The following is a 27,568-nucleotide window of genomic DNA, read 5'->3' as shown; positions in this document are numbered from 1 at the left end:
TTTGCTTAAAAATCCAAATATAATTAAAATATTTTAAGATACAACTTTAACACGTGCATTTTTCCCTAATAATTTTTCATTGAAGTAGCACTTCTAGGTTTCATAATCATACATAAATATAATACATGATAGGGAAAAGAAGTTTACAAACAAGAAAAAGCAGTTGACACATCAATGAAGTAGGATCCTATTTCTAGTTCTGCTATAAAAAACAATTCTATTTTTTTTACACAGAAACTAACTTCGACCTTGGGAAGTTTGACTCCATGAAAAGACCGAATAGTTTGGATTGCTACTGACAAAAAAATGTTATTGAAATTCAGGTTCATTATTCTTAATTGACAATCACTACTATGTCTAAAGAAGATGATCAAGGTTATTTCAATTAACCAATTAGTTAAACTTGACCTTTGAAATATAAGCAGAATCCTAATTGATGATGAATTTGCAAATTGATCTATCTTACAGTTAACATTGGCTGTTTGACCTTTAATCAAGACATTTAGATGGGAACAAAACATACCAAGTACATCATAACCACTAGTCAATATATTATAATTATGTTCATGCTTTTTCATTCTTACATTCACTCTTAACAAATTAGCTTTGCTTTGGTAACTGGAGCAAAAGTTTACACAGAAGCTATAAGTGCAATATAAAGTGAATAATACAGCTTTTCATCTAATCTCGAGTTTAAATCCCAATACTTCACTAATATATTTTCTTACATTAATTCAATACTGTAGGAAATAAAATACTTGTATATCTGAACAACCACTCTCTTTTAAATCAAATGGACAGAGTTGACTTCATATAGAATAGAATTTAGTTAGAAATTGATTCCAATTCAATGTAAATTTATTAATTTTTTTTCTATATTCCAGGTACTGGAATTATAAAAAGGTTAACAAAACATTAACTCCTTTTTAATTTGGTGAATGAGAGTAGAAGACGGAAAGAATGTGAATACTGACCCCATGGGCTTTCATCACCTAAGATGATATTTCAAGGTTGGACCCATCTTTGCTGAAACAATAAAACAAAATAAATTCTAAAGGAACTCTATCATGTATGGATCTGCCATCTACATGTCTAGGTTTTAAGGATAGTCCCATTATCATTGTGTTTTTATTTGCTTTCTTCTGCTTAGTATGACTCCATATATAGTTGCGTGTGTCTGAGTAATTGTGTTCTTTTGTATCTATAGCCAGTTGACTATGCCCATGATTGGAGTATCTTAATCTTTATTACCATACGCATTTGTGTATCTCTTTGTACTGAGAGTGTAAGGGACTCTGCTTTTTGTCTTTTTATCACCATGCTCTACCACAATGCTTTTGTCCACAGAAGGCACTTAGTTAATGTAGGTGGGATTAAATGGAATAAGGATGAGTGCAGGAATATGGTCAGAAATGGTTTGAGAAAATAGATTTTGGAAAAGCAACAATAACAACAAAAAATATGTTTGTGTGTTTGTATATACATATATACATTATATATACAATACATATGTTGCATATATGTGTATATAAGTAGCAAAGTTGGGCCACTGAGTCTCCACTCTAAGTCCAAATCTAACATTCTTTCCACTTATACCACATGGCTTTTCAGAATTCTAGATTATAAAAATTTATTCAACATTTTACTATTGAACCTTGCCTTGCCTTTATGATAAAAAGGCATATTCTTCGTATCACTACATCATTACTTATTCAACATTCAAAAGACATTTATTAAGTATCTATTATGTTCAAAGCAGAGAGACAGCTGGTTTCATGGATAAGGGATTGAACTAAAAGTCATGAAGACCTAAAGTTCAAGCCTTACCTCTAACACATATTGAATCATGTGACCCTGGACAAGTCACTTACACTCAAGGCACCAAGGCAATTTTCTACAAAAGATAATTTCTAATTGATTGTCAATGATTTTGTTAAATACAATAAAACAACAACTTATAATAACTTCATTATAGGACTTGCTGTTGGGAAGATAAGTCCATATTAATGAATAATCACATAGTACATCTGTAACATAATGAGTAGATACTTGAAAATAATAAAGCTCTCTTTTTCTAATCCCAAACTGGTAATAAGACTTTTTGAGTAGGTCCTATGAGTAACTGTTTTAAAGAATAAATAAAGCTCCATTTATAAAAGGTATCCACTAGATAGCAAATAATTGAAAGGTTCACATGTTTAAAAAATGTTTCCCTAAGAAGGTTACATATTTCATCTAAATCCTTGTTTACAATTAATGGTACTAGCAAATCCTTATTTCATTTTTTTTACCCAAGCCCCAGGTCTAGTAGGGAATAGGAATGGGAATAATCAGAATGAGGATTTACTACACTATTATTAAAAGATAAGGAACATTTTCTGTTTAAAGGAAAGATGTTTCATTGGTGGTGAAAAACCTCCATATAGTAAAATAGTTGAAATAAAAATAAGAAAAGGTCACTAGAACATTTTTTATAAGACCTAGGACAGGAGTGATCGTCCCCAAAGCAATAATCAAACTAATTCGAACAAACATAAAAGGAAAATCCTGTAAAAAGACTCCTAAGGAACTCACAAGACTTTTGTGTGGTACGACTATGATTCGAAGCAGAGAGATATAGCTAAATATATAAACCGGATATAACCACCTTGACTTAAACACTGAATGGTGCCCAGAAACTCTCAGCATCTCAATGGTGTCAGACCACATGACGAAGCTATTCAGAAAAATCTCTGCACGCTTGTCTTGCCGGGACATAGTCCTCAAGATTCCTGAGCTGAAGGGTGACTCATCAGTTACGGTGGATACAGGTTGATGGTTCTGGGCGAATGTCCTTGGCTTGGGCACAGGAGTATCATTTGCTCGTTGGGGGACTGGCCTGTTTCCCTCAGTTGCCTCAGTCACCGTTCTCACTTGTTGCAAATTAGTTGTATGGGTATGTGAAACTTCATTTTCTGAAATAAATATTTAATTGAGTCAATTAAAAAGTTATACTACTTTTAAGGAGAATTTTAACATATTCTTTATAGACCTAGGACATAGAGCTAGAAATGATTATTAACATATCAATGACATGATTTCAATATATCAAAATAATCAAACATTTCTCAAGGATCCAGTTTGTACAAAGCACTTGGGGAAATGAAAAAGTTACATAAGACATAGACTTTGAATCTCAAGTTACTAAAACAGGAATGCTGCAGTTAGTTCAACAAGCAGATAAAACTCAAAAAAGAATAATTATAATGTACTGCAAAGGTGAAAACATGAAGATCATGAGCAACAAGAGGCCCATAATACCCTGAAAGTTACCCAAATCAGTTTAAAGTAAAATTGGGAAATATTTCCCAAAATAAATAAAAATACAAGAAAACAGAGATAATGGTAATATGTGGTTTTTCTAAATCAAAATGAAACCTGCAAATATCCTTATATATGTTAGTGCCACCATTTTTATTTCAGTTTGGTATCACCGATAGACAAGATTATATAATAAATGCATTATTGAGGTATCATGGGCAGGGGAGAGACCAAGGAGAAGAGTTGCTATTGTAAGGGTAAAGGAAGAGGGTTAATGGAAGGGATGAAAAAAAAATTCTTATGAAAGAGAGAGCATTTAAATTGAGATACAAAGAAGGAATAGGAATCCCAAAAGCAAAGAATTGGAGAAAAAATATTCCAGGGGATACCATGATTAAAGACATAAAAGTAGGAAAAATAAATTAACAAAAAGAGCATAGTTAGCTTTATATTCATTTTGCATGAAAGAGAGCAATAAGTCTAGCTAGAGATAGATTAGAAAAAGGCTTTGAAGGACAGGCAAAAAAGTTTTGAGTTTTACTCAAGAAACAAGAAGGTACTATTGAAATTTATTGAATAGAAAAGGAGTATTTATTGTATCTAGGTAGAAGTATGGAATGACAAAGTTTATTGCCAGAACATATCTGAAAATTATTTAATTAAAGGATTGAAAGAGAGAGGATTGAAATAGAAGGAAGGCCTCCAAATAGTTTTACTTTTCTATTCATTTGCTCAGGAAAACAAGAAGAATCTATGACTGTTAAAAAAAAAAAGGGGGGGGGGGAGGTACTTCAGACTCAGAGTCTTTAGCAAATAACTGAAAAGGAAGGTCCTAAAAATAATTCCAAAGAGGTATACTTTGGAAATTGAAAATTGCACCAGAGTTAGAAGGAATTTGTAACCCTGATTCAGAAAAAGGCTTAGCCCACAGATTTTGTTCTAAATCATCAAGAAGAAATTAAAAAGACAGGCTTAAGATCTATAGGTATTACTTAGCTAGCTGTCTATTCTGTGTTTTAAAATAGCTAATTCCTTGGAGACAATATTCTTCTTTTGAAAATGAAAAGTTTATAATAGTCAAAGTTCTGAAAATTGACAAAATTCTCAGCAAGAGGAGAAAAAAGTTGCTAAGAGCTTTTTCTTTATCCAGATACTGATATTTTGAAGAGCATCCTTCCCCTATGAGAACTGAAATTTAAGTCTTTGGGACCTAAATTGAAAGAAGGATGGAACAGTACATTATCCCATTTATGGGGGAGAGATAGGACCTCAGCTAGTGACTCCAGCTGAATCAAAAAGCATTGTTCCTGTGCTTAAGGAACTCACATTTGAGTGAAGGTTTATGCAGAGTCCTAGGGAACATCTTTTTGTCAATGACCATGACCTGGATGAAGATTCAGCAAAGAAAACTGAGAAGGAGTAAATAATTGATTTATTTCAGAAAATGAAGACAGGCATATGACTTATTTGAGGAGTATTCAGGCAGGTACAAGGCGAACCAGGAGAGAACAATGTCTTAAAAATCTAGAGTAAGAAAAATAAAAGAGAAGAGGATTGTTGGCAGTATCAAAAACTGCAGAGAGGTCAAGAAGGACGAAAATAGAGAAAAAAGCCATTAAATTCTGCAATTAAGAATGGTTGGTAACTTTGGAGAAAATAGTTTCAGTTGAATGATGAGGTTGAAAGACAGACTACATAGAGTTTAAAAGCTAGGAAGGAGCAAGAAAATGGAAGCAACCATTCGAGATAGCCTTTTCAAGATTAGCCATGAAAGGGAGGAAAGATATAGGAAGATGGCTCATGAGGGGGTTTTGAAGATAGAGAAGATAGAGATATTTTTGTGGGCAGCAGGTCTTTAGAGAGAAAATGAAAATTAGTGAGAGAATAGGGCTGACATAAGGGGGTAAACAACTAGGAAAAACAAGATGGAATGGGATCATTTATGTATGTGAAGGGCAAGCAGACGAGCCAGTTCTTCATGTGATATATGGAGCAAAGGAGGAGTAAATGGAGGAAGGCATCTGAGTAATGTGAAATAAGGAGGAAGAGAGAAGAGGAAGTTCTTGGTAAATGGTCTTGATTTTTTCAGTAAGATGTGAAGCAAGATTTTCAGCTGAATGGGTAATGAGGAAGGGTAACCCTGGAAGGTTTGAGGAGGGATAAAAAGATTTGGAAGAACCACTAAGGTGAATGAAATAGTGACTCGACTGAGGGAGCATAAAAGAATTCCCTTATCACAGTGGGAATTTAGGGAAGACTTGTACATAAATTTGTGATAGACGCAATTGAATTAATTTCATGATTTTCTCTTGTTTTATTCAACAGCATGTGAATAGGAATAAAGACATAAAATGGTAATAGTAAACCAGAATTGGGGCTAGGCAGAAAAAGGATAATAAGACAAAAGGATAAGGGACTTGATAGCATATAGTTGAATTGGTTTATCAAAGGAGAATACAGTCAATGCAGTGGTGATGGGGTGCGAAAGAACTAAAAGGCTGAGGGACTAAAATCATGGTGAAGATGTAGAATGGGATTATGGATCATAAATAAGAGGGAAATGTAGAATAACAAAAGATTATGATCAAAAAATTACTTCCAAAGCTCTCAAACATGGAAGTGAAAAACTTGCAGGTAATTGAAAGTTCAAAGATATCTGTGTATGTGTAATACTCTTCTCTAAAAGACAATAGTCTCTGTTGAGGTTTCCTTAGGGTCTCTGGAGGAAGCCTTAGTTTCAGTTCAGTAATCACAAGTGCAGCCAGATGGTAAAGTCTAAATCCTTTATTGTCTTTTTCCAAGTCTTGTCTCCTTTCCTGGGGCCCAGTTAGCTTTCTTAGAGGGCTATCCCTCTCCTTGGTTCCAAGAGCTTGAGCTCCTGCCACCAATCCTTTTTCTTCTCTGCTTCTGCCAGCTTCTTGAGGTCCTCCTGAATGTGTCTTGGTTTCTGTGGGGGAGGCAGGAGGACCACCACCACGTCTCTGGTCTTCCCTAGTTCTGATATAGTTCTGATTCTGGCTGAGTTTGTCTGAGCTTATATGGTCTCTTATCAAAGGTGTGAATCTTATAGAACTATAGTAAGTACTAAGTATGAGTACTGAACTAGAGAACTGTTAAGCACCCTGATAAACAACCATTGTCTCTATCAATTCCACTGACTTAGCACCTTGTAAAAATCCTTTGTTTCAAGTTCAGAGTTCTGGCCCATAACATCTCTTTTTTTTTCTCAAGGAGGTAAGAATCCCAAAAAAGAGGTGATCACGCCTTCCCTGATGATTTAGGAAGGAAGATGAAAACATCAAAGGAAATGGGAAATCAAATCAGAGTAGTGGGTTTCTGAAGGGGCTCACTTAAAACAGGTATACATAAATCCATCAATATGGGAGGAATTACACATAATTTTATAAAATACATAAGCTCATAGTAACACAGGCTAGTAGTGATGTAACAAATAACATGAATCAATGTGAGGATTTATACATGTCCATAAGTCCTAGAAATAGTCCAAAAGGAATCTATTGTCCATTACTTCATGTGCCAGGAATCCAATAATTCCTGCAAGTTTTGAAATCCCACAATAGTCTCATCTTGTGTTAGGGAATCCAATGATTCCTGCTGGTTTTCAAGTCCTGCAACAGTCTTTATCAGCCATGCTCTTTCAGTGTCAGATGTTTCTTAGGTCTTCTTTGCTTTGAGGTTTTTCTCTTTTTCTGTCTCTCTCCAGGTGCTCATTGCCACCCATCTGTTTCCTTCTCCATCTGTAGGAATACAAGCAAACCCTCTCTCCCAGGAAGTTAACCTATCTAATTCTCTTCTATTTACCACTTTCTAAATCTCTCCTTATCATCTGGCAATTACATTGGAGCTGTTCGCACTGGACACTGCCCTCCTGTTGGGTTAATAAAGCCTATATTCTCTCCAATTGTAATCCCTTTTTGCCATCTGATTGTTATTTTCCTGATTGATCACATCAGAGTCCTGAACTTCTAAAGGTGTAAACTCAGCTGCCATCAGGCCCCACCTGTATTTTGTATGATATCTTGGAGCTGGGCCCCACCTCTCATTTCCCTGGATCAATCTACATTCTGAGGCCCAGAGGAAGCCCTTGTGGCATTTTGGACATAGGGTTTTAGGTCTTCTCTCACCCTGTCCTCTCACTTTATCTCTTTGCCTACACTGGGCTCTCAAATGTCCAACTTTTCCACACTGAAAACATTGATGATTTTCTCTACTAGTCCCTTGCCAAGAGGGACCCTGTCTTCCCATGTTCATCATAGCCTGGGCATAAACGACATTTGTTCCCACTGTGGCACAGAATCTTATGATCTCCTTTAAAGGAGCATCTTTGTGTATTCCCCATAAAATTCTTCTGCAAATCTCATTAGCATTTTCCTTAGCCAGATGTCTGGTCATTATTTCTGTAGCTGCATTTTCTCCAATGGTTCTTGTGACAGCTGTTTGCAGACGTCCCACAAAATCCACAAAGGGTTCATTGGGACCTTGCCCTATTTTTGTGAAGGCTTTACCTTCATCTTTCCCTGGGAGGGAGCCCCAAGCTTTTATAGTGGCAGTAGCAATTTGCTCATACACTGTTAAAGGATAATTAATCTGTGCTGAATTCTTTACATACTAACCTTCATCTGCTAGTTGGTCAAAGGTGATTTGTACATTAACTCCTGTTTGCTTATTGCATTGGGCTTAAATCCTACATAATTCATGATACTCTGAAAGCCACAACAAGTTTTGTCCAGGTTCTAAACATGTCCTAGCTATGAATTTCCAATCACAAGGGGTTAAGTTTTCAAAAGCCAGATTCTCTTGTAACATCTCAACATAAGATGATGTAGCCCCATAAAGAGTACAATCCTTTTTCAAATCCTTAATTTTTTCCAGATCAAAAGGAATGTATCTTCTCCTTTGTTGACCTGAAGAGTCAAGCTCTTCAATCACAGGGTATGCATTTATTAAATTAAATAATCCTGTCCTTCATTTTTTGCTTTAACCAGTGCCTTTTGTAATCTTGTCATAGGCTGCTTCATAGATAGTGCTGATTGTGTCACTGCCTCTCCTCCTCCTCCTTCTTCCTCCACTCATGAAGGGTTAATTGAGGGGAGTAGATCATGAGATGGGGAATGCCCTAATGTTTCCTGCTGTGAAGCATCACACTTAGAATTGTACTTAACTCCTTTCTTATCTGATTCTTCATCCTTTTCACCTAGTTTATTTGGATCCTCCCCCTCCTGCTCTTTCTTCTTTTTCCTAAAACCAGTTGTATTAAATTGTATGTATGAAGTATATCTTTGGAAACTGAGTCAAGTCCATTTTTATTGTAGAATTGACATAGTTGCTCTCTTACTAATTTCCACTCCTCTAGATCCAATTCTTTTTCCTTAGAGAACCAAGGAGATATGTACTGTACAGTTTCTAAAAATTCAGTGATCTGCTCCCAAATTATAATCAAACCTTGGCTTTTCATAAGTCTGACAATGCTCTCTGCACATTTTCCTTGAACTTCCTTGAAAAGAAGGCTGTTTTCTCAACATCTCTCCCATTTTAGCTGAAATACTACTTTAACTCTTAACAAAGTTTCCTTCTCTATTTTTGTACTCACCCTAATTTCTGGGTTGAGGAGACTTTTCCACTGAAATCAGGATCATGTCTGCCCCAATGTAATGTTCTTCTTTAAAATGTAACATTCTCTATTGAAGTTTTCTTCAGGTCTCTGGAGGCAGCCTTAGTTTCAATTCAGTAATCACCACACAAGTACAGCCAGGAGTTAAAGTCCAAATCCTTTATTTTCTCTTTCCAAATCTTGTCTCCTTTCCTGGGACCCAGTTAGCTTTCTTAGAGGTTTATCTCTCTCCTTGGTTCTGAGAGCTTAAGCTCCTACCTATCTTCTCTGGCTTCTGAATTTCCCTGACTGAATCCTGGCTGAGGCTCCAAGTGCTTCTAGTGTGCTTGTCCTTCTGGCCCTGAGAACTTCTTGCTTATATGCTATACACTGAGTATAAGCCAATCATTATATCACTAGGAAATCATTATTTGTTGTAGGATTAATCAATGCTAAACTAGATTTAACTATTGTCTCCTCAATTCCATTTAGTACCTTGTTTCAGATTCTAACCACATCTCCTTGTAGGATTAAATCAATCATACTGAACCATGAATTAGATAACTATTGTCTCTATCAATTCCACTGACTTAGTACCTTGTAAGAATCCTTTGTTTCAAGTTCAGAATTCTGGCCCATAACATGTATGTAACTGGAATGGGAAAAAGGAGTAGATAATAGGAAAATGAGTAAGTTGAAAAACTGGGATGTTAGGACATTTGAAGCAATATTCCAATTTGTTTGTTGAAGATCCTTGAGATAAGAGCACAAGTTGGGAAGTACAGAAAAACCATAAACCAAATACCAAATTCATCAAGTTTCTTTGGAGAATGTCCTGATAGTCTATAGATAGTAGCTACAAGAATTTTGATTTGGTAATAAATATGGATCGATTGAATACCCCCTCAAAAAAAAAAAAAAAAACAACTTCCTGAATGATGGAGAAGGAGGGAGAGTTTGAACATAGGAATGAGGAACAAGGAGTATTCCTACATTACCCACCACTACCAATGAGTCAAGGGTATGAGTGCATACTCTTACGATAATGCAATTAGTGCTAGAAAGAGGGGTCAGAAATTCCATGTCATCTAGAAGGAGTCAGTGAGATCACCAAATCAGTGTTTTATACATTTTTCTTTCATTTATTCATTCATTCAATCAATCATTCATGAGAGTTGTTAACTGAGATCTAAAAAGAAAAGTCTATCCAGGAGGAGGGGCCTGAAAGTACACAGATCATATGACTAGATCATAGATTTGGTGCTGAAATTTTAAGCTGAGAAAATTCTTTCATCTGAGGTAACTGAGGCGTGAGAGAGGTGAAGAATTAGAAAAAAATGTAAGCTGCTTCAAGCCAGACAGTATTTTCATTTTTCTTTGTGCCTCCAGTACCTTGCATATATCAAATTAATAAATTCTCAGTGACCTGAATGGAATGAAGTCCAAAATAAAGTCTTTTGAAAACCGTTGCTGGAATGGATTTGAACTCTAGGTATTTAGGTATGCATTTTCAAACATATATCCAGGTAAGGACCAGTCCTTAACAGTAATATGGTCCACAGAATAAGGTAGTAATTCTCATCTAGGAATCGTTTGGACCAGTTTTTTTTTTTTTTTAAATTTTATAGATAAGAAAACTAAAACCAAGAGAGCAGAATCATCTAGTCTCCAAGAGATCCCCTTTGCCTGACTGCCATACCAGGGCTCTCTACCACATCCTGTAATTTATAAATATTTGAATATGAAATTAAGATGAATTTGGCAACCATATACATGTGTTAGTACTAAGATGAATACCTTGAGGAAAAAGACTCCAAGGTTGTCCTTTCTCTATTAATTATGTGATCAAAGGGCAAAGAGCCCTGTATTTTTCTTCTCAACAGAAATTGCTCCATTTTAGAACCAGCCTCAATATAGTACAGTATAGTATAGTATAGTATATAATATAACATAGTTTACATTAAGTAGATCACATCACTTCCTTATATTAGGATTTACCACCTCATCTCCTACTCTGCTGGCAAAGGTTCAAAATTATACTCATAATAAAATAATTTGAATGAAATATATACTGATCCAATCCCCATCTCCATAATCCAAACCACAGAACTAAGAATTTGATAACATGACATCACCAGCATCCTTTTTTTCCACGGTGAGGGAGTGGGCAATAAAATATTGCAAAACTATATTTGATAATTGCATACTCTTTATCTCACCTTGTTACCATGAACTTAGTAACAGTTTACAAATTGCCATAACACCTACCAATATTCACTTCCTTCTTCAATATCTAATGGCTGAAATTTGTAGGGAGTCCACTTGGTTTATAAAGATTTTCTTTGGGACCCAACTAGGGTCTCTTCCTATTATAGCAAAAAATAACCACAATGCTTTTCTTACCCACAGGTACCCTTTGTGTGTCCTTTTCTCCAGAACATATTCAAGAGAAACTTCTTGCTGTGAGAAAAGATTCTGAGACCAGAAAGAGCATTATCTGACTCCCTTCTCCCTGAGAAGATCCTCATTTAAAGCATTCACTTTTTCTTATCTGAGAGTTTTCTACACCAGGGAAATCAAAGATCTAGTTCCTGTCTTTGCCAAATGCTGGGCTTCATACTGAAAATATGGGGGAAAGTGAAAAAGTCTCTGGGCTTAAGAATCTTATATCTTACTAAGATAAATCACAGGAGGAAGTTTGTCTAATCAGTCAGAGGGACTGTGGATGCCCCCGGGGGACAGTAGATAGTCACACCCTGTAAGAATGGTTAAAGTGATATGAGAATTGTTTGCTGAGTGAGTTGGAAGGGGAGAGGAAGGAGCAAGAGGAGAGGTGCAGATGGCAAGATTCTTATGCTGTCTACGCCCTGTGTGCTCTGAGAACCTGCTAGATAGCTGGAAGGGAATTTTCCTTTGAGCTTAATTAGTTCAAATTTTAGAGCATGGTTTTTAAAGGAGGTCAGAAATACAAGTTTGGTCCTTCTGTATTTATTAGGGTCAAGCAGAGAAAAATTCTGTTCCAAACCAGACAGGTGCGTGAGATCATGGAAGAATATTTGGAGAGTTGGTCTCAATGTAACCCATTGTGCCATGACACGTGCTTAGAAGAAGAAAAAGGGAAGAATACTTATCTTCTCATAAAGAACTGGTGGAGGCAGAGGTTTATGCAAATAAAAAAATACTTTAGTTTTCAAACATATATCCAGGTAAGCATTCAGTTTCATCAATACTGTTGATAAGAAATATCAGGGCACATTCTAAACTGCTGAATTTAAGTAATAAGACACAGTGAGATTGCATCATTAGCCATCACAATTCTGCAGTGACTTACTCAACAATTTCAAATACAATTATTTGTAAGTGGTCTGTTTCCATGATTAATGATTAACAAATTTAGTTTGAGAAATACATTCAACTATGTTTTTTTCTTTTTAAATTTTTCTGGTGTGTGTATGTGTGAGAGAGACAGAGACAGAGAGAGACACACAGAAATAGAGTTAGACAGGGACAGATAGAAACAGAGAGAAAGACAAACTAGCTAACCCCTTTGGCAATTAAATGGAGACTCTGGACTTAAATTCCAGTTAAAATTAGCATAAATCCCTGAAATCCATCCACAGACAAGAACTTAGGTTGAGACTCCCTGTATTACACATATCCTCAATTTTTTTTCTTTATACATTTGATTTCAAAAAAAAAGTTATATTGGTAAATATAACCTACATTGGTAAATGTATTGGCAAAAGAGGAGATTAAGGAAGAGTTTATAGACAGAGAGGATCATAGAAGAGAAAGTGGGCAATTTTTATTACATAAAATCAAAAAATTCTTTCACAAATAAAAGCAATACAGTTAAAATGAGAAAGGAAACAATTTAATTTGGGGGATGAGGTGGCAATTTACAGCAAAATCCAAGGATAATTAATGGAACAAGATTGTAAAAAAAAAAAAAGTTTAAAAGACTCATGGCTATTGATTCTAATCAATTCAATGAGCAAATACAATTCAAGAGGACTGATGAAGAAACAGACTATCTAGCCTGTACCATCCGGACTAGTTCTCTAGAGCTAGTACCAATCCTAGTCCTTGGTCTTAGAAGAGGAGGGATGAGGCAGGGACCCATGTGGATGGTCAAATTATATCACGACAGCACACTGAGCATGTGCGAACTATAAGTGCCTTGCTATTATTAAGTAAATGTCCCTTTACTGCAAGTATCTCTGCTTCAAATGGAATATAGGTTGCCACACCCCTTGACTTCTCAGAAAGGCTGAGACACCCCCAAGGGGAGATGGGAGCTGAACCAGACATAGTCAGCAGGTTCCCTCTGGGCTGAAGAGTCTTATACCTCACAGAGAGTTCCCCTACTGTCTGTGGCCCTCCACACTAGCCCTTAACAGATGGATAATGAATTCAAGATGTTGAATTTTTTGACATGACTGACATTTTGTTACTAGGATTGTGCTTTTTCTTTTCTTTTTTATTTGTGGAATGGGATTTTGGGAAGAGATGACCTAGCAATAGGGTTATCTCCCCTCAATTAATGGCAAATCTCTTTGTTCCTTGTTCTTTGCAACAAAAGTAAAAAGAGTTGCTATAAATATACATTTTATACAAATGGATCCATTTCCTCTTTCTTTGATCTAATTAGGGGATAAACCTGGATGTCTTTTTTGCCAAGATAACAGGTATAAGATACCTCAGAGCTGCTTTAATTTACATTTCTATAATCATTAGTGATTCGAAGCATTAAATATAGTTATATATGGCTTAGATTCCTTTCTTCAATAACTTCTTATTCCTATGTTCCAATTTTGAAGAGTGATTTCCATTCTTGTATAATTGAATGAGTTCCTAATATATGTATTTGCTAGCAGACCTTTATCAGGGAAGCATCTTATAAATATGTTCTCCCAGTTAAGTTGTTTCCCTTCTGATTTTAACTACAGGGATTTTATTTATGAAAGAACTTTTCAAGTTTATGTAATAACAAAAAAAAAGAAAAGAGAATCATGAAAATTTCTCAATGTACAGAAGAGAACAAAGTTCAGAAAGAAATGCTACCCAGAAGGACAATCTTAAAAAGTAATCTATTGAGTTCATTATATATCTTTTAAAAGGTAAGTTGTTTGTAATTAAAAATTATGTTTTTACATGTAATTTTCTTCTGGAAATGAAAACTATCTTTTTTGATGTTTCAAAAATTCAGTATAAAAACTGAAATAAGACAAAAGTGAATTATTGCATATTGTATACACACACACAAACACATACATACACACACACATATATATACACACACACACATACATATGTACTTATTTAACTTGATATAGATTCAATAAATACAAATCTATATGTCTATTTAAACAAACATATGGAAGAAAAAAATTTAACTATATCATTTTTTTTCCTTCTAGAGGAGCTTCTCCATAGACTACATTCCTCCCAGTAAATAATTTTTTTGGCTGATAATCCAAAATTTGAGGCAATTTTAAGAGTGTTTGTTTTTAAGTTGCAATTTTTAAAAAAAATTTTTGCCTTTTTGACCAAACCATTAATTTTCTTGTGACCAATCACAAGCATTCTTCTCCTTCCTGAAACTGACATCCAGAACTATGAGACAGAATGACCTATGAGCAATGGATCTGGCAATCAACACCAGCTGCACTGAGTGCCAGCAAAGGATCCCCTGTAATCTCTTTCTGACCAGTTGTCTGTGACCCCTTTATTGTCACTGAGCTGAGAATTCCTGAAGCTGCTGCTGTTGTTTCAGCTCTCCTTCTTTACCTTTTCATCAAAGGGCCTCTACCACAAAAGAAATGCCTCAAAGATATGAGAATTTCATGAAAATTTGCCTTTCTTCATATCCCTAGCCTTTAGCAATTGGGCCTGGTGTACATAAATAAATGCTTGTTGACTTACTGAAGCAGGGATAGGCATTGAAAAAGGGAAGTCTTTAAGGAGCACATGATAGCTATCTTTAAGCATTTGGAGGGTTTTCCTGTGGAAGAAAGGTTAGATTTTCTTTACTCCTGGGTCCTAATTTCAAAAGTAAAAGAAATGAGACTAAATTTCAGAGAAGCATATTTATAATGCATGTAAGTAAAAATTTGGTCCTATTTGGAGCTTTTTGAAAGTTGAATTTGGGGCCTCAGGAAGTGTTTTGGTTTGGGAAGAACTAGATTGCCTCTGGGTTTCCTTCCAATGTTGAGATTCTGTAATTCAGTGCCACATAAATCAATCAATCAATGAGGATGTATTAAGTGCTGGAACACAAAGACAAAATTCAGTCTCTGCCCTTAAAGAGTTTACAATTTAATGAGAAAAGACTCTTGTCTTTATATAAATATGTATATATACATACATATATACACACACACATATATACACATACATATACAAATGTACACAAAATACATACAAATCCTTGAATTCATTTCTCAGTGATTTTGTATCATACTCTCTATAATAGATGTTGACAATTTGTGGTCTTTCTGAACCACTCATTCCATTCTCAGTTCCTACATATCTTCTTAAATATATCCTCTTTAAAACCAAATTCTTGATGTTTTCATATATATATTTCCATAGTCTCCTTTCCCTCTTCCCCATAAATCCTTCCTTTGTAATAAGTAGAGTCAAGAAAAATAAATCATTCCATTGGCCACTTCTTACTATTTCATTTTCTTCTTATCCCCAGGGTCTAGTAGTACCAAGATAACTTGAGGGAACCAAGAAAGTTTTCACACAGAAGCCACTTTTAGTTGGGTGGGTCTTAAAGGAAGCTGAGAATTCAAGAGATCACCAAGGAAGAAGTACATTCCAGGCATGGAAGCCATCCAACTCACATGGCTGAAAATATAAACCAAGATAGGAAAGAGTTTGAAGGAAAAAAACAAAACTGGTTAATCATGCCAGAAGCTGAAGGAAGTCCAAGGAGAAGAATTTAGAAAACTTTGCTCGATTTGGAAATCTAAAATGTCTTCTAACCTGGAGAAATACTGTTTCTGTAAATTAGCAGCTAAAAGCCACAGTCCAAGAAGATAGAATTAAATGGGTGGTAAAGAACTAGTGTATAGAAGTATAGACTAGAATTTCTTAAAATTTAATAATGAAAGGGAAAGAAGATATTGTATAACACAAATAGTTTAAAGGGATAACAGGATGCAAAACGGATATTTTTAATAAGATCTAAGCAAATTTGTAGGCAGAGAGGAGGAAGTTAATAGAGAGATTGAAAATGAGAAGTAGGAGGAAAGGTTTTAGATGACAGAGGATAGTATAGTATTAGAGAGGGCTTAGCCTTGGCTGGGAAGAGAAGTCCAGTTCAATCTTTTGACACAAGAAGATCTGAAGCTTGAAAGACTTTGAAACTCTGATAAATGCATAATTTCAGAAAGCTGATAGTGAAACTGTCTCCTACCCCTAAACATATAGGTAATGGAATAGAGGTATGAATCAGTTAACAAGCATTTAAGTACCTGCAGTGTGCCAGAAATTATGTTACACAATAGGAATAAAAAGTTAAAAATGAAACCACAAAAATGGCCAAAGGGGTCATTTGTTTTGCTTGACTACACACTTGTTAAAAAAAAAAAAAAAACCATAAGAAAGAAGTAAAATTGAGGGGAAGGTGAGGGATGAGGGAAATGGACAGGAGATATTATAAAAGAAAAGAATATATTTATTTTTAAAGTGAGTGTGTTGCTGTACATCAGGATTGAAAGTGGAGTTGCAGGTTTAGAGAGTCAAAATTAGCAATCAAAAAAGTATAAGGTAGAATTATTGAGAAATGAAAACACAGAACAGAAAAAAAAATAGTGTCTAGCCGAAGTTCAATAGCATGAACTTGGAACAATCCAGCAGTGCAGTTTATGATTTCTTTCAACTATGCTGTTCCTCCCATACATCAGACTTTATATGACTAGGAAGAGAACTCCATCACTCTGGACACTATGTCCCTTAATGAAGTCTACAGCTACAACAACTTTCAGAAAGATGACTCACAGTGCTGAATCACATTGAACTTGCACAGTGAAACCTTCAGGTCTTTTTCATGTGATCTGATGTTTTTGCATTTCATATTTATGAAACTGATTTTTTATGTTTCTCTCTATTTAATTTCATCTTCTAAGATTCTGAACATCTTTTTGAATCCTTTCTTTGGTATCCATTAGGTTTAGCTAGTGATCCCTTCCAGCTTGGAGCCATCTACAAATTTGATAAACATGTGATCTCTGCTATCATATGTTATTGAACAAAGATAAAATAACACATGGAGACAGGCGTAGCCCGGTACCAAGTCCTCTCCAAGTTGACATGAATTTGGTATAACCTGTTTTTCCTTTGATAAACCCAAATCATTCATCGCCAGATTCACCTAAGTGCACTAACATCTGGTCCATATTTCTCCATCTTTCTCACAGAAGAACCTGTGATATTGTCCATTCCTTTACTGAAGCCTACGGGTGGTACCAGTCTACCACTCCTGACTGAAGAGAATGGGGAAGGGAAAGAGAACAAGCATTTATTAAGTGCCTACTAATGCCAGGTTCTGTGCTAAGCATTTTACAAATATTATCTCATTAAAAAAGTAAATCTAGCATATTCTTGATATAACCATGTCCTTCCAGATTAGTTTCATCATCTTTTTAAAAAAAATTATCTATGACACATTTTGCCAGAAAATAAAGTCAAACTCACTTGCAATATAATTTATGCATTTACCTTTGTTTAGATATATTATATTTATTATATTCCCTGTCTCATCTCCATGTCTAGGATGTGTTCTTTATTCTTCCTCTTGGCTCAAAGCCCCATCTTCTATATGGAGCCCTTTCTAATCTTCTCCCCCATATCTACTACAATTGCTAGTACACTCTTTCCAATGCTACCTTGCATTTAACTACTTTGCCATTTGTTTTTATTCACTTCATGTTAAGGCTGTTATATGTACTCATCTCTTCCATTAGAATGTTAGATCATTGCAAATAGGAAATGTTTCATTCCTTGTTTTTGTGGCCTTTGTGTCTAGCCCAGTGCCTGGCATGCAATTACTATATGCTTAATCAATAGTTGCTAAGTGATTGATTGCTGCCTCCCTTTTTCTGTTTTGGGAAACAGGGACAATATTTGTCATTCTTCAGTCCTGCAGTAGCACTAAACCTATTCTCTATAATTCCAAAGATCAACAGTAGCTTTACGGTCATACCTGTCAGGTCTTTCAGTACCTTCTCACAAAATTCATAAAATCTTCATGGTTTGGACTCATAAAAGGGAAGGTAATTATGGTCTTGTTATCACTTACTTATCTTAAGTTTCAATTTCCCATTAGCCATATTCATTCTAGCCTTCCTAGTCCAAAGATCAGTTTCCTTGGCAAAGAATAGAGAAGCAAAATAAAAGTTTATTGAATCCATTTTCTCTTTACTGTCACATCCACCATTCTCCTTCTCCCCTCCCAAAAGCTGTGAAGTCCCTGTTTTAATCCTTTTGGAGTTTATGTTCTAGCTTTCCTCCTTCCTCTCTGAGTGTTTCTTCTCAGACTCTCCTACTGAATCATCACAGAATTATTAATTTAGAGCCTCAGGAGGATTTAGGTCAAGTCCTTTGTTTTACTTATTTGTTTGTTTGTTTTACAGATTGCAACTTACTCATTTGCAGAGGAAACAGAAGACCATGGAGTTTGATTGTATTCTAAAAAGTATCACAGAATGACTTCAGAACCAATGATCTTTCTGCTCTATCAGTCAACTTCACCAAGAAGTCCATCTTTCTCTTCTTGGTCCCTGAGGGTCCCAGATACCTTCTTTTCCTTATATTCTCTCCTTTAGTGATCTCATAGCTTCTTTGGTTTAAAAAAAATCAACTTTACTCAGATGATTGCCATGTCAACGTAACAATCCTTATTCTCACCCTTAAACTCCAGTTCCACCTTCTAATTGCCTGCTAGACACTGACACTGGTTCACTAGCACCTCAAACTCAATCGATGCAGAGCAAAATCCATGATTTTCTTCTTCTAAACTGGCCCCTTCTCCAACTTCCTTATTTCTGTTAATGAAACCACCATTTCCCAATCTACCAAGATCAAATACTTCACACTCATTTACTAGATCTTGCTGATTACATTTTCTCATTGTTTCTTGCATATACCATCCCTCCCTACTGACATGGACAACAGTCTGGTCCCTCATATATTATATCCATTAAGTCCCATACATAGAATTTTTTATCTCTAGCTAGAGAGCTTTATTTAGGTGTGTAGCCACAAAGCTTGATCTAGTTGGATATCGTGACAAAGATTTTTATCTTTCTAAATACATACATGCCTATATATAGTCCCCAAAGACTTAGTGCAGTTTTAAGTTTGTGTAACTTCAGAAGAATAAAGGCTATAAACTTACAAGGAAATATTTGGAAGATTAATTATTTGCAATTTTAATATATTAATATTTTAACTTAAAATTAAATAACATCATTTTGTGCCATTATACAGTTTTTTTCAAAATAATCTTAATGCACATCTTGGATCTTATCATCTTTCCCTCCTCTCCCAGCCCTCAAAATCTTCAAAAATTCCTCATTGACTATTAGGTTTATTAATACATTAATTTCTTTCTTAATGACATGACTAGCCTAAAAGTTTAGAGGAACACTAAAAATATGTCATGTATATGTGTAAACACAGTATTTAATAAGCCTCTGTCCCCAAGAACAAGACCAGGATATGTTGGATCTACAGTAGTATGATTAGGTGTATAGTAACTGGTTGGAAGATCAAATAAAAGGCTGCTACTTTCACATAGCACTTTGTTTTATGTCTAACATTCATTTAAATATAATATATATAGTAATACATGATATCTATACATGATATTTTTACAACTCCTAACAAGATCCTTCAGAGTAAAGACTATCTTCTCTATATATGTAGGTATTGATGAACACCTATCGAATTTAATTGAATATTTTTAAATCTATTCCTCTTTATGTCATATGATGCATTGCAAAAAAGTAAGACTTCATAAATGGCAATGAATGGCTAAATAAGAAATTAAATATATAGAAGCACTCATCAAAATAATGAGAGGATTCAAAATCATGGCTTATTGAGAAAAGTTTTTGGAATAAATATTCTGGAGAACAGAATTCTTAGTAGAGAAGGACTAGCTACTTTCAGATGGCTGAAGGGTTTGTATGGCAGAGAATGGTTTGTTTAATTCTCTGTGCTTCTGGGAGGGCTGAGCTAGGATCAATGGGTGGCAACCACTGAATATAGTGTAAGGAAGAGCTTAGCATTTAGGACTTTCTGCCTCATGATACAACGAATTCTCTGGAAGTATTCAAACAGAGACTAGACCACAACACATCACTGGGTCAGAAGATCTGTGGATGCTATTGAAGAGGGTACCATATTCTGATCAAATAACAATTATGTGTTGAAGAAACAAAGATTTTCCATCTCTAAGAATCTATAATTCTATGACTTTTGACTTCTTCTGAAGGACTATGGTGTAGCAGAGGTAAGCCACAGTGCCCTTAGCCCAAATAGAAATGCTATAAATTTAAAGACAGAATAAAAAAGAATGCTAATTCCATTTCTGAGAAGAGTAAGCTTCCATATTCTTAGTTTTGCTTCCTGCTCTGGAAATTTGTATTTTTTTCTCTACTTATAATTTCAACTATCTAAATCTTTTTAGGAAGTGGAGAGAAGATTTGTTTTGGAAAGAATTTCACTTTAACTTCTGAGATCTCTCAGAACTGAAATTATTTAAATCTGTAATATATAATTATTTGTAGAAGGCCTAAAAAGGAAATAAGCAAAAAAGGCCAATAACTTAATTTCTTAGGAATTTACACTGGTGAGTAAACTACAAAAATAGTCATTTTGTGTGGTTTCTCACATCTGGTATTTGGTGACAATAGATTTATGGTCCCACTGGTATGGATATCTCTGGTGCAGAATAATTGGATTATAAAATTCAAACACATAATTTTAAAAGTTTAATTTTCATAGTACCTGGATAAGATTCAAATATACAACATCAACTGATAAGCATTTATTCAGTTTATTAGATATTACAAGTTTTGTAGAACATTTTACTTATGTGTAAGGAAATAGCGTCTAAAGATATTTTGAAAAATTGTGATATTGGTGAGATTTTTTTTAATAAGGGAGAGGAAGTCTAGAATAATTGACAGAAGTTACCATTAGTACATTATTAATCCCATTCAAATGAAATTTACAATTCAGAGAAGAATGCCTATATTCACGAGATTCAAAAAATAGAACTAACAAATCAAAATCCATTTTCAAATAAAAAAGGGAAATCCTGTCCATGCCTATAGTAAGAGCATATTTGTGATGCTACAGATTAGATCAGAAGTTCCTAAACTGGGATTCATAGATAGATTTCAGGAGATACATGAACTTGGGAAGGGAAAAATTATGTCTTTATTTGAATATATTTAGCTTCTTTCATAATGCAACATATTTTATTTTATGCATTTAAAAATCATGAGAAAAGTAGCACAGATTTCAAAAGACTGCCAAAGAGGGCCAGAACATCAAAAAGGTTAAGAATCTCTAGGTTAGACTATAATATTGGTTTGTTTTTTTTTTTTTAATATGGGTCCAATTCCTATATTTTCCAACTCATGTCACACAAATAAAAATTCCATTCAATAGTTATAGACTTCAATTCTAAATCTAACATCTTATGTTTTTAAAAAATGCTATTTTTCACAAGACAAAGAATAGAAGGTCAATGATTCAACAAAACCTATCACTATTACTGGAAAAAAATTCAAATATGTGCACTCTAAAAGTAGGTTATAGAAAGGGTTTGTTTACCTGACTTGGTATTAACATTCATTCTAAAAGCTCTAAATTCAATTTCATGTCTTTCTCTCACAATATATGTCAGATCAATTACTAGATTATAAAATTTTAGAAATGAAAAAATCATGTGGCATTAAATCAAACCACCTATTTGACAGATGAAGAAATAAAGGACCAGAGTATTCAATGACATACTTGAGATCTTGAAGGCAGTATTTGAACCAAGTTCAATCAACTCTAAACTCACTCTTTCTACTGTACCACTGATACCATCCAGTCCAATACTCTCAATTTACCAATAACAATGGAGAAGAATTTTGTCCAAAAGGATATAGTATTGGGATTCAGGTTTTTCTAATGCCCAGGCCAAGAATTTTTCCCTTTGAAGACCTTTTTAAACAAGAAAATATGATGGAAGGGCTTTAATTTCTTGATTCTTGGAAAGATAAAGTTATAGGATTAATTTAGTTTAAAATAAAGGATAAAATGTTTATGTTTGCAATTCATTTGCATTCCTATCCATTGTTATTCACTCTACAGATGGGTTTTTAGATAAGAAATTTGCAAAACAATCAGATCTAAATTAAACAAATGCAGATTCTAAAGGAAATAACAACCAATATTAATTTTGCCTTAATAAAAATTTGATAATGGAAGAGTAAAGCCAATGTTATATAGAACCAAGGACTTGATCCTTACCTGTAACTTTATCTCTTTAAGAATCAAGAAGTTAAATTTGTGTTATTATTTGAAAAGTTGAGTAAGTGATTTTGATTATCAAAAATAAGGAAAAAGAGTAAAATAGGTTATGTCACCTTCAGAAAAGAAAAGGTTTAAGGATAGCAAAAAAGGAATTACTTTCAAATGGCAAGGGAATGAGATTTTAAACATCACTAAGTGTGTAGTTGCTCCAAATACTCTTGCCCTCAGGAGGGCTCTTGACCCTTTAATTGTGGGATGAGATTTCAGAAATTCAGCTGAGAGATTGTTAATGAAAAGAATCAGTACTATAAATAAACTTCTAACAAAATATAGCTCATTTTAAAGAACATCATACACATAGAAGAAAAAAGCAAATTGAAAAAATCTAATAACATGAGATCAAAACAACATATCTAATTTTTCCAGTGAAAAGACAAAGAAAGGGGGTAGCTAGATGATACAGTGAATAGAGCACAGCTTCTGGACTCAAGAACACCTTAGTTCAATTCAAACCTCAGATATTTATATTAGCTCTGTGAACCTGAAGTAGTCACTTAATCCCAATTGCCTCAAAAAAGAAAAGAAAAAAAAAAAAAGACAAAGAAAGAAGACTGGAATCAGAAGGAAATTTAGAAGGATTTGAGAAATGAAAAATCAAAGATCATGAGGCAGAAAAGCATGCTGGTACAATGCAAAAAGTGTTAGATTTAGAGTTGAGAAAGTTAGTTCAAATATCCTTTCTGTTATGTGTTAACCTCCTTGACTTTGGGCATGGCATTTAGCTTTTCTAAAAACCTCAGTTGTTTTTAAATATGAACTAGTTGGAGTAGATGACCTAATTCATTGTTCATGACATCAAAGCCCACCAATTCCATCTCCACCATTATTAGCACCATCCTTTGTTCTAGTCACTGTGCTATGTGCCTAATGGGAAATAATCTTAGAGAGAAGGGATTAGCATTGAAGGGTGACAAGAAAGCCCTGTTACTATAGGTGGGATTTGAATTGAGTCCTAAAAGAAGCTAAGAGAGCCAGAAGGCAGAGATGAGGAAGAATATTCCAGGCATTGGGGGGGGGGGGGGGGGGAAGGGGGATCAGTGAATAGTTACAGAATCCAGAGGTGGAGTATCACATTGAAGGAACAAGATAGCTAAGATCCTAAAGAAAGTAGAGGAAAGTGAAATGTAAATTAATCTTGGAGAAAGGAAGACTGAGGAAGAATAGGGAGAAGAATGAACATCATAGTGAATATGTGAAGGGCTATTGTAAATTACAAGAATTAGGTTTGTTTTCTATATCTCAAAGGCAGAATCATTCCCAAAGGCAGTAATTAGAAATTATAAAGGAGAAAAGTAAATGTTAATATTAGAAAAACTTTCCAACAGCGAGAGATATCCAGAAATGGAATGGGCCATTTCTGGCTCCTCATTGGACATCTTCAAACAGACTTCATCATCATTTGTTAGATTATTTGTATAGATGATTTTCCAGTTGTGTTTTAGACTAGATGCCTCGATGTTTCCTTCTTACTCTGAGATTTGGCAAATTTTTGGCTTTGGGTATCTATTAGAAAAGTAACTTATTCATTAAACATCTAATTTGGCCAAAAATAATCTCATCAAAGCTTAGCTGTTCACATCCTGACACGGAGTAATTCATAAGAAGCAATGACTAAAACCTCTATGAGGAAGGCAATCTAGACTTATTGCAAATCACTGCATATTTCTGGGGATGCAGAGTGGGAATGGGCAGGGGCTGGGACAAAAATCCTAGAAGTGATGAGCTTTCCCTCCAAACTTCCTTCTTCTCAAAGGGGAGGATATGAAAGGAAACATCCTCCTTCTTAATGTGTTACTTACTGAACATGGTGTTCTCCAAGCAACTCTGTGAACTTTTGGACATGTTGCATAAGATCTAAGTCACAAATCACAGATTGCACGCTCATTTCAATTGTTCAACAAGCTCTTTCTTAAAGATAAAGGAAAGAGGAACTCTATATCAACTGCAATTCACACTCACATAATGCATACTCACTTCAATGGTTCAACAAATTTTTTCTTAAAGAGGAAGGAAAGAGAAATTATATATTAATTATAATTCAATTTGTATATATACCATAGAGTCTACCAAGTGCTGTGTAAATTTAGAGAAATATAATATCTATTTTCAAATTTTTTTGGTATCCTCTAACATTCCTTATATTTACTTAGTTAAGGTTGAAGATAATAATTTCAATAAAACTGTTTTGCCTGATGAAAAATGGCCTATGGGTCACCTTTAAAATTCAAGATATTTTGAACAATCTTTGTGACATATGCTATGCATTAGTAGGTGATTAGTAGGTGATAATCAAAAATAAAATTGCTAAATAGTTCAGAAATGATGTTTTAGTATAAATATCAAAACAAAAATCATTTAAAAATCAAATGACTGGTCACAACAAATTTTCTTTGTTAATTATAAGTGCAGCAACATCGCATCAAGCCATATTTATTAAAATTTAAAAGATATAAAAAAGTAATCAAGCAATCAATTAATAAATATTTATTAAGTTCCTCATATGTTTCAGGTACTGGGGATATAAATAAAGCATCTTTGCTTTTCAAAGAGCTTCCACGACGTTGCAAGTACCCTATACCTCAAGCTCACATCCTTATAATCCCTTATCACTAATTTTCTCTTTCTTCTTTGATAGCAAGTCTTTTGGAGATTATAATTCAAAGATGTCAGTCTCCTTTCATACAGTCCCTGATCCAAGTGACTTCTGGAAAGGTAGAAGACTAACCCCCTTTCCCTCAAGCCTGGAGCAGCCCCATACAAATACCAAGTTTGTCCTAGTTTTCTGTCTGTTTCTGCTACAGCAAGATATTGATGCCAGAGATAGAACACACTTCTGCTTTCCAATATCTTCTCCTTCGTAGAGTTGGGGGGAGTTGTGAGAGAAGGGACAGGCAGACGTGAATTCTGCTGCTTACTGTCACAGGATGGTGGGGTAAGGGCAGGGTCAGAAAATAGTCACAGAGATTACAACAGCAAAAAGAAAATTGTTGAGTGGATTCCCAAGCCTATGCACCCTGCCAGATCATCTTTATCATTGGAGGAGGGAGTGATGACAATAAGAATTAGCTGACAGCCTTCTATACTATTAATTCATCAGGTTGTTACCTCCTAAAACTCCTTGGTATCTGTGAAGACAGCTACAATTACTTTACCTTTTGTGTATAACTCTTACTTGGAAATTTTGAAAGATTATCAAGGTCAGAAAAAATGTCTAGTCCTCTATCTTTTTGGTTAGGTGACCCAGAAGTCACCTAAAATAATGTCTAATTCTGCCAGAGTGATATTAAAATAAGAAGCAAAGTATAGCAATTCCTAGAGCCTGGGACCAGAGGACCCTAATGTGTCTGCAGAGACGTTGCACCATAGATCTGAGTGGCCAAGCGCTGGAAGGCAGAGCAGATGGTTATCCAGGAAGGGATCATCCTCCATTAAGTGGGTACAATCTTGGGAAGCACTAGACTAATTTAAGAGCAAGGGAAGAAGAGGGACTATGGAATGCATGCTCCCTTTCCAACAATAACAACAGCAACAACAAGGCTGATGTACAGCAGCCTCATGTGAAGAAAGCTGAAAGATAAAAGCAACCTAAAGATTCAGAGGATTTGAGAAAGATCTTAAAGGCAGGCAGAGCTCTTCACAAACATTGTTCTGGTACATGCTATGAGACTTGGTGGGTTAAAGAGAGCCTGTGATCTGCCCCCAGTTCTACTCCTAGAGTAGAGTCATCAGGACTTTGTCTAAGGCACCAAAATTTACATCATACTTCGGAGTCTCTTTGCTGTTGCTCACAGATTGACACATTTCTTCAGTTTCCATGTCTTTGCACTTGATTTCACTCATGCCTGGAAGGCTCTGCCCCTTCACTTCTGAATCAAAAATGCCTCTTTCAAAAGTCTGCTCAAAAATCAGTTTATTTGTGAAATCTTCTGTTTCTACAGTCCTATGTGCTCAGATCGATGTCATTAAGACACTGAACAAACATTAAGTGCCTTCTGAATCATAAAAGACATATTAAACTATGTTTGCAGTAATCCAGTACAATTTGAATCAAAAATACATGTTGAATGCCTTCTATTTACACAGCACTGTAGAAGACTCTAGGCAATATACAAAATTTAAAATGCCTCATCATTAAAGATCGAAACCTTGAAGTTACTCCCCTCTACCCCAGGATTTGCGAGAATTAGCAAGTAACTCGTTTTAGTCACATTTTACGCTATATCACAGAGAGTAATATGAATAATGGTAAACAGCCTTCAATACCTAGTTAAACAATATGAAATTTTACACAGTAGAAAATGGGGAGCTATTAAATGGTTTACAGCTGAGAAGTGAGAGGATCACATTCATACCCTGTCACATCCCACATTCTCAATTAGTTGCCAAGTTTTATTGATTCTGCCTCCTAAAAGATCTTCCCATATCAAATCTCTCTCTTTCCTAAAGTGAAACTCTTAAAGAATAGGTGTGGAAGGCTATGTATGACTTAACTTTGGTAACAGCCAACAAATTATAATATTAGAATTAATGGAATAGTACTGAACCATCAGAAATGAAAAATATGGAAGATTCAAAAAAGTGTGGGAAGACTCATAAGAACGAACACACAATTAAATGAGGAAAACAATATAAACAATGATTTTTAAAATGCAAACAGAAAAACAGAAAGATAATAAGACATTGTGTTATAACCATAATGATCAAGTTTGGCTCTGAATAAAAGAATTAAGAAAATGCATCTCTCTCCTTTCATTGGATGAAAGATGGGGGAATGTGGGTATAATATAAATTCATATACTAGTAGATACATCAATAATTTAGTTATTTTTGTAAAAACTGCTTTTTTCTATTTCTCTTAAAATCTATTATGAGGAATGGTTTCTGGATGAGCAGGAAGGAAAGGAATGTGACTTTAAAATAAAAAGTGTCAATATAAATAAATAAATAAATAAATAAGTGTCAATAAAAATAACAAAAATAGGTGCATGATATTATGTAGAACTCTGTTCACTTCCATTTAGCAAGTAACTATTATGTGTTCAGAGCACT

General features: G+C 34.8%; 1 protein-coding gene across 1 annotated transcript in view; it reads right to left on the bottom strand.

Moving 5' to 3' along the window:
* The window catches only part of TMEM236 (transmembrane protein 236), a 51,874-nt gene continuing 24,306 nt past the window's right edge, over nucleotides 1–27,568 (bottom strand). Inside the window, exon 4 of the mRNA XM_052001232.1 lies at nucleotides 1–2,954. Within this exon, the coding sequence (XP_051857192.1) occupies nucleotides 2,383–2,954 (572 nt within the window). The 3' untranslated portion in view covers nucleotides 1–2,382. The remainder of the gene's footprint in view (nucleotides 2,955–27,568) is intronic.

The sequence above is a fragment of the Antechinus flavipes genome, chromosome 5 (genome assembly GCF_016432865.1).
Source record: "Antechinus flavipes isolate AdamAnt ecotype Samford, QLD, Australia chromosome 5, AdamAnt_v2, whole genome shotgun sequence".
Taxonomy (NCBI): domain Eukaryota; kingdom Metazoa; phylum Chordata; class Mammalia; order Dasyuromorphia; family Dasyuridae; genus Antechinus; species Antechinus flavipes.
Note: the sequence above shows the minus strand (reverse complement) of the source record. Positions and strands in the feature narration are given on the sequence as shown.